Source organism: Hipposideros armiger, unplaced genomic scaffold (assembly GCF_001890085.2).
Source record: "Hipposideros armiger isolate ML-2016 unplaced genomic scaffold, ASM189008v1 scaffold_89, whole genome shotgun sequence".
In the NCBI taxonomy this organism is placed as follows: domain Eukaryota; kingdom Metazoa; phylum Chordata; class Mammalia; order Chiroptera; family Hipposideridae; genus Hipposideros; species Hipposideros armiger.
In genome coordinates, this window is record NW_017731439.1 from 1,081,853 (window position 1) to 1,090,169 (window position 8,317).

The 8,317-nt window shown below is 43.2% G+C and overlaps 1 protein-coding gene across 1 annotated transcript in view; it reads left to right on the plus strand.

Annotated features, from left to right (window-relative positions):
* The window catches only part of PRNP (prion protein (Kanno blood group)), a 13,449-nt gene extending 5,366 nt beyond the window's left edge, over positions 1-8,083 (plus strand). The window contains exon 2 of the mRNA XM_019644637.1: positions 5,729-8,083. Within this exon, the coding sequence (XP_019500182.1) occupies positions 5,739-6,482 (744 nt within the window). The 5' untranslated portion in view covers positions 5,729-5,738 and the 3' untranslated portion in view covers positions 6,483-8,083. The remainder of the gene's footprint in view (positions 1-5,728) is intronic.
* Positions 8,084-8,317: the final 234 nt, after the last annotated feature.

Sequence of the window (8,317 nt, forward strand, 5' to 3'; positions counted from 1 at the left end):
TGTAGGTTCTAGAAATGAATCCTCTGTTGATCTTGAATACTACAAATGTTTTTTACCATTGTGTATTGTTTCTATTACTTTTTCCATAGTGTTCTTTGTAGCATTGAACAAGAATCCTTAACTTTTATGTAATAAAATTCTTCAGTTATTTGCCTCATGGTTTGTGCTTTTGTTTAAAAAGTCCTCCCCCCACTCCTCCTCCAGGTTACTTATATTTTCTTCTTCCAGTGTTGTACTTTTACCTTTCACAATTAGGCCTGTAATCCATCTAGAATCCACTTTTGCACATGGTGTTAGGGATCCAGTTTAATTTTTCTCCAGTTTCCCAGCAGCATCTACTAAACAAACCTTCCTTTCTCCATTGATGTGTGATGCCCTCTTTGTCATATATCAGGTCCCCACTAAAGTGTATGTACTTGGGTTTATCTCTGAACTTGATGGTCTGCTCTCTTTGGCCTGCTGGTCTGTTCCTAGACATCTACCATCTGGTCTTTATTACTATGGCTCTGTAGTAGGATTTAATGTCTGATACAGCAGATTCCCTCCTCTTTCCTCTTTCCTTTTAAAGTTGAGTTTGCTATTCATGAACATTTCTTTCCCCTTGTGAGTTTATTGAACTCCTCAAAAAATCCAGTTGGAATTTTGATTGGCATTTTATTGAAATTATAGTTTTATCTGAGGCTAATTGACATCTTTTTAATACTAAGTTGTCCTGATCAGGACCATGGAAAACTTTTCCATTTTTACAGATCATCTTCTATGTTCTTTATTAGAATTCAAAGTTTTTCCCCCCAGCCTTATTTTCTCTTAGGTAAGTCAATATCTAATACTTTACAGTTTGGGTTGCTATTGTGAATATAGTCTTTCTTAAATTTTTTACTAGTCAGTTATTCCTGGTGTAGAGAAATGCTGTTGACATTTGTAGGCCGATCTTGTATCCCACAAGCTTGCTGAACTCTAGTAATGGGTCTCTTGTTAACTCTGTTGAGTCTGATGGATTTTCTATGTATCTGATCACATTAATCGCAATTAATGACAGCTGGAGCTCTTTCCTTGCAGTTCTTACACTGGTTACTTCTTTGTCTTTGCATATGGCATTAGACAGAACCTCCAGTCCTGAGACGATGGACATCCTTTTCTTATTTCTGATCTTAAAGGGAATACGTTCAAAGGTTATCCATTAAACATGTTTGCTGTTTTGTTATATAACCTTTATCAAGTTAGGGGAGTTTCTTCTTATTCCTAGTCTGCTAAGAGTAGTTTTCTTAGTGATAAATAGGTATTGACTTTTATCAATACTTAATATCTTGAAATGTATCACGACCTGGGCCACAGCCTGACCCTTCACATGGGGTATCTTATATGAATAGGGTCATAGCACAGCCAGGGATCTAGAAACCTAGTCTCCATTCCCAGCAATTTCACTAACTAACACTGTAATCACAGATATGTCATTTGACTTTTCTGAATCTTGGTGACCTCATTTGTTGGGTGAGAGGTTTGGATTAAATATGGTAAGATCTTCCTTATTTTATCACAAACAGAAACAAATCCTTCTGTAAGGTCTCATGTAAGTTTCGAGTCCCTCTTATCCTTAGAAATGTTTCTCTACTTCAAAATGTAGTTGTTATTTTTAATACTTTCCATAATTGTTGCTTTTGTTCTCCTCAACTGATTATAAAATGATCGTCTTAATATATTCTATGAATATATTAATAATATATAGACTATTCTGTCCAACTGTATCCAGTATTCAGTTTTAAAATACTGATCAGCAATGCATGCCCATGGCTCTGATACCCTACTCTACTGCCTGTACCCTACATGCCCATGGCTCTGATACCCTACTCTACTGTCCATCACCATTCTTCAACTTCAGACTCACCAAACTGCATACTGGTATCTCTTATCCCACACATAGCTTGATTAACAGCATTGCCAAAGCCAAAGCCCTCATTTTTCCCCCTCCAGATCTCCACCTTCTGCATTCTGTCCACACAGTTGCCCAGTCCAGAAACCTGAGTGCCAACTTGATTCTTCGTCTTTCACCTTCCACATCAAACACCAAGCCCTCCAGAAGCCATCTTCTAAATCAGACCATCTATTACTCTCCATCCCCTGGCCAAGGCCATCATTTTTTCTATGTTGATCACTACTGTACTCTTCTAACTAGCTTCTGTACTTCCAGCCACACCAGCACAGAGTCCCCAGTCCATTCTCTACAATGTTTTTTCTAGAAGAGAACCCAAAACTCTTCAGTGATTCTCCAATGCCTTCAGGATCAAGTCCAGACTACCTAACATGCTTTATAGTTAGAGTGACCTAGCATCCAAACAGGGACACTCTTGAGAATGAAAGGGGCACTATTCATATTAGTGCAGGAACAGCAGGTGTAAACTCTCCCAGGCAAGTCAGGAAGCTGCTCACCTTGGTTATGAGGCCCTGTCTGTTACCTGACTCCACCTGCCTCTCCACTGCACATTGAAGCTCCAGTTTCATGAAACCCTCTGGGGTCCCCAGACTTGCCAATCTTTTCTCTCACCACCTGTCTCCGCTCTGAGTGCCCTGTGGCCCCATCCATCTCCTGTGACTGGCTCCCTGAGGACCGAGTCCTGCCCTGTACCTCTTCTACTACGTCACGTCCTCACCTGCTCATGTGTCTTGTTGAGCTGATAGCGCTGTAACTCTTATCACCTTGAACAAGGCATGTTCAAAGCTGGACTCAGTATTGCTCCTCTTGCGGCCCCCTCTTCCTCCTGCCTCGAACATTTCAGGTAATGTCTCCATCCAGCCAGCGTCTACCATGGCACATGAAATAAGTGTTTATTTAACTGAGCTGAAGATGTTAGACAGTTGGCCGTTGCAGAAAAAAATGTTTTGAAAATTCATAAATATACGCATAGATCACTGTAGCTATCCATTGTAACTATTTAATTGTTAGCTTGGTTATTTCTTATGCTTTATCATAGATGTTTTCACGCACATCCATTCGTTCAGCATTTACTTTGCATGTCTAAGAGTCAGACACTACATGCAGGCACTGGGGACACTGCTGTGCACAGTAGAAAACTCCTGCCCTAGAGAAGCTTACACTCCCCTGGAAAAGATGAACGATAAGCAAACAGTAAATAATAGATGTCAAGTAGCATGGCCGCTCTGGAGAAAAATGAAGAGCAGAGTAAGGGGATACAGTGCAGTGCTGATTGAGATAGAGCGGTGTGGACACCCCACTGATGTGACGTCAGAGCAGAATGGAGCTCTCTGAGGAACTGGAAGAAGAGCCTTCCAGGCCCCAGGAGCAGCAGGTGCAAACGCCCCAAGATGGCAAAGTGCTTGCTTGTTGGGTGTGAGGAGCCGGTGGAGGTCCTGTGGGGCCTACCTGGCTTGGTCAGGACTTTGGGTTTTTTTTTTTTTTTTAAAGATTTTTATTGGGGAATTGGGGGGGTGGGAACAGTGCTGGGGAATTGGGGGAAGGGGCCCTCATATGTGGGATCCGAACCGGGGCCCTCTGGCATCCCAAGCGAGTTCTTAACCATCGCGCCACTCGGCCGGCCCAGGACTTTGGGTTTTATACTGAGCATGAAGGAGTGGCAAGGTGTAACCTGCATATGAAAAACCTCTCTTAGGCTGCTGAGTGGAGAACACAGAATGGGAGCCTGGGCTGAAAAAGGGAGGCTGATTGGAGGCTGTTGAAAGTCTCCAGCCAGAAGAGACAGAGGCTTCAACTAGAATGGTAGTGTTGAAAAAAATGTGAGAGGTTTTAGGTTTAGGGTTTATTTTCAATGTAGAGCAGGTAAGATTTGCTGATAGATTCAATGTGTGCTGTGAGAAAGAGAAAATTCACGAATAACTCCAGGATGTTTGCTGGGTTTGGCGCTCATTGGGGTGAATGAAATAGTTGTTGACATAAAACCCTTTCAATTGGGAGTTACTGGCAGGTGATAAACCTAACCTACTTCCGTTCCGTGAGGTGTGTGAGCAGCATGGAGGCCAGGAGCTGGGCACTATGAGCAAATGGAGCGTAGATCAGAAAAGCAGGCCCGCAGAAGACTGGGGTCCCAGGAGATGTGGGTGCAAGAACAAGGCCAATCAGCATGTCCCAGGACCCTGTCCCTCCGACCCCTACCCAAAAGAGCCTCCAAAAATCCTAAATTGGCATGATCTGAGCAGTTTAACTTGGTTTGTAACTTTCAAATATACTTTTATTTACTTATGACCACCAAGATATTTAAATAGTGGTAATAAAAACATAAATAGGATGTTAATTCATTGATTTGTTTCATCATTATTCTTCTGAATATTATCCAATTCAGTCTTTAGCTCTGAAGGTTATGACAAACAATTTTTCTAGTACTTGATGCCACTTTTTATTTGTTGCACTGAGGATAAGACTAACAGCATTCCAGCGTATGCCATTTTGGTTTTATTGCACATAATATTTTGAAGCACATGGTTTGATGTGGTATAGTAGAAACTGTTGAATAATCATTCTACTGCGTGTGTTTGAGCTCTGCCCTCAGACCCAAGCACCCAGGGTAAATGAGATCTTCATTCTGAAAGGAGATTTTTAATTGGATGAATATACATTCTACAAAGGGTCATAAATGATCATCCAGGATACTTGACTTGTTTGTTTGTTTCTTAAACTTCGCTAGCCCTTTTTATAGAACACGTGTTTCTTTTGTACTAAAAATTGGAAAAAAATAAGTCACTCCTAAACCATTACATGTTGAACTAAAGCTCATTCAGTGAAGGAGGGACTGCAGATAGTCTTGAACACAGCCATTCTTACCCCACTTTGAGTAGCTCCATCTATCTGTCTATTCATCTATAGAGAGAAAGAGGAATTTACAAGTGGGCTTGCAAAATCCTGCATGTTTCTTGTTTCAAAAAAAAAAAAGTATTTCTTTGAGGAAATTCTTGTTGGCTTTTATATGTCCAGGGGATATTAATTCCCTCACTTAACAAATACGTACTGCTCTATGCCAGGCACTGCCCTAATCCCTAAGGAGACAGCAGCAAACAAGAGACTCATGAAGGCAGGAACCAGCTATTTACAAAGTTATTTCATTCCTGCCACACCCACCTGGGGGCCTTCCTAACTAGACATTGGACTCACAAGACTTCCATAGCGGCCATGCTAGGGTCCTTGAGGTGGTCCACCCAGCAGCTCAGGACTTGTCTCTACCCTCAGCCCCCACAGTGACTGCTCAGGTTTACGGGCATGAGATCTGTTTCGGTGGGTAAAGGGCTCACCTTGTCATAGAAGCCCCAGGCTCCACAGAAGCCAGTGTCCCTTATAATACCTGATGGGCACAGCTTGCAGGGTCCCCACAAGGATGGGCCAGTTGCGAGAACCACTGCTCTACAGAAACCCAAACCTACAGCAAACCCACCAGGTGTTTATAAGTTTTCCTAGCCCAGTTGCCATTTTATCAATCAGAGGTTATTTTAACCATAAGCAATGTTGATGGCATTCCATCTTTATCAGGTGTCCAGGAAATAACCAGAAATTATCTTAAGGTCAAATTTGTCCTTAGAGGAGAAAGCATGTGTTAACCCTTTACTTATAGTCACTTTTGTCATAAGTGCTGCAAAGGAGAAGCTCAGAGTGAAGAGTGTTTATGACCGAGGAGCTGATGCACTGCTGTGCATTCATTCATTATGCAGCAAGCATTAAGTGGTTTCAACATAAACGCAGTACTCTGACACCCTCTTCATTTTGCAGATAAGTCATCATGGTGAAAAGCCACCTAGGCGGCTGGATCCTGGTTCTCTTTGTGGCCACTTGGAGTGACGTGGGCCTCTGCAAGAAGCGACCGAAGCCTGGAGGAGGCTGGAACAGTGGGGGGAGCCGATACCCTGGGCAGGGCAGTCCTGGAGGCAACCGCTACCCACCCCAGGGCGGTGGCGGCTGGGGTCAGCCCCACGGTGGCGGCTGGGGTCAGCCCCATGGCGGTGGCTGGGGACAGCCCCATGGCGGAGGCTGGGGTCAAGGTGGCACCCACAATCAGTGGAACAAGCCCAGTAAGCCGAAAACCAACATGAAGCACGTGGCAGGAGCTGCTGCGGCCGGGGCAGTGGTGGGGGGCCTCGGCGGCTACATGCTGGGGAGTGCCATGAGCAGGCCCCTCATGCATTTTGGCAATGACTATGAGGACCGTTACTATCGTGAAAACATGTACCGTTACCCCAACCAAGTGTACTACAGGCCTGTGGATCAGTACAACAACCAGAACAACTTTGTGCATGACTGCGTCAACATCACGATCAAGCAGCACACAGTCACCACCACCACCAAGGGGGAGAACTTCACTGAGACCGACGTCAAGATGATGGAGCGCGTGGTGGAGCAGATGTGTATCACCCAGTACCAGAAAGAGTCCCACGCTGCTTACCAGAGGGATGCGAGCACGGTCCTCTTCTCCTCCCCTCCAGTCATCCTGCTCATCTCTTTCCTCATTTTCCTAATAGTGGGATGAGGACAGCCTTCTCTTTTCACCATCTTCATCTTTTACCACGTTGGGGGAGGGGGTATCTACCAGCAGCCCTTTAGTGGCGGTGTCTCATTCTTGCTTCTCCCTTTGTCACCCATAGGCTAACGCCCTTGGCACCGAGGGCACAGGGAAATGCAGCACAGGCCTGGTGCGCAATGCATTCAAGCCCCGTTGGACCGAGTCTTTCACGGGCCAGTGCGAGTGCCAGGCTGGTAAGAGTGTAACAGCAAATAATCATCGGTTGATCTAGGCTTCTTTTTTGCCCAGCGCAATGGATTGAGGCTGAAACAATTCTCACAACATACCTTTGCCTGCATACCTCCAGCCCCTTCCCCAGCTGGAGCTCAGTACACTCAGTAGTGCCCCATCTTAGTTAGCAGCGATTTTGTAGCAATTTGGACACATTTTCTCCTTCATTTTCAGAAAGCCTGACTGCATTTCCCTGTTTAAACAGCATTTCTGACAAATTTGGAAGGAGGCCACATTATATTCATTCAAAAAACAAAACTAGAAATCCTTAGCTCTTGGGTCCAGGCTCAGCCCACTGGAGAGCATGTGCCCTGTGTCTGCAGAGAACGGTGACAATGTTTTGCATTTTGCAATACAGGTTACACTGCATCAAGAGTAAATATTCATGCAACACTAGACCTCTGGGCAGAGGACATTTTCATAGGGCATGAACATAATATGAAAGGCTTCTGGAACTAAAACTATCCAACATTTGGGAGTGGTGCCCTTGAAGGGTAGATGTTTAAAGCACCTACATGTGGCATTCCTTTCTTTAGCAACATAAACTATAGATAATTAAGACAGTTAAACATTAAGTTACTGTCTGGACACTAACAACTTTGTGGGAAGATTTTGATATTGGGTAAAGGCAGGAGATTTTAGCATAGAGGAAGCTGCAGCTGTAAAAACTCCATTATTAATTAGATGATTGTGTAATGAAGAAAAAGATCAGTGTACAAAGAAAAATGCTTGCATTTCTTCGTTGCTGTCTCATAATTGTCAAAATCCAGAATTAGGTTGAGTCCTTTATTTCTGTAATTGGCCTTTAAATCAAAGAATTGGGAGTCAATCCAAAAAAAAAAAATCAAAAAAAAATTCTTAGGTTGGAGATGACAGAAATATGGTCCATTTAAAGTGGAACAAGAAATTCTGTTACTGTTATTTAAATGAGGTAAAATTATTCCCTGGATGGTTCAATATTGTCACCTAGTACAATAGATCTGTGTTACTGTTCTGCAATGTTATTGGCTTGCATTGTGCGGGTATTCTATGTAAAATATATATATTCCTTATGACAAACTTAGAGATTTTGGTTAGAGCAGTTGACATCTGAAGTATCTAATGCATTTACCTGTTTTGTAAGGTACTAAATGCTTAATATGTGGGAAACCCTCTTGCGTGGTCCTTAGGCTTACAACGTGCACTGAATAGTTTTGTATAAGGATCCAAAGCGGTCTTTGAAATATGCATGTACTTTATATTTTCTATATTTGTAACTTTGCATGTACTTGTTTTGTTGTATAAAAAATTTATAAGTGTTTAATACCTGACTACAATTAAATAGGAGTTGAGATGCATCTTCTGTGGCGTTTGCTTTTGTAGTGACTAGAGCTTGGGTCAGCCTCCTGCTGGAGGCCCCCAGGGTGCTTGGGGCTGGGCCTTCTCTCCCTAACTGTCCTGGCACATCCACCCCTTTCCTCCCTCCCTCACTAAAAACAAACGATAAACAAACATGAAATCATTACCTTAAATTTTGTATTGGGCAAAGATATCAATTTTCAGTCACTCCAACCCTTGGCACCCTTATGACT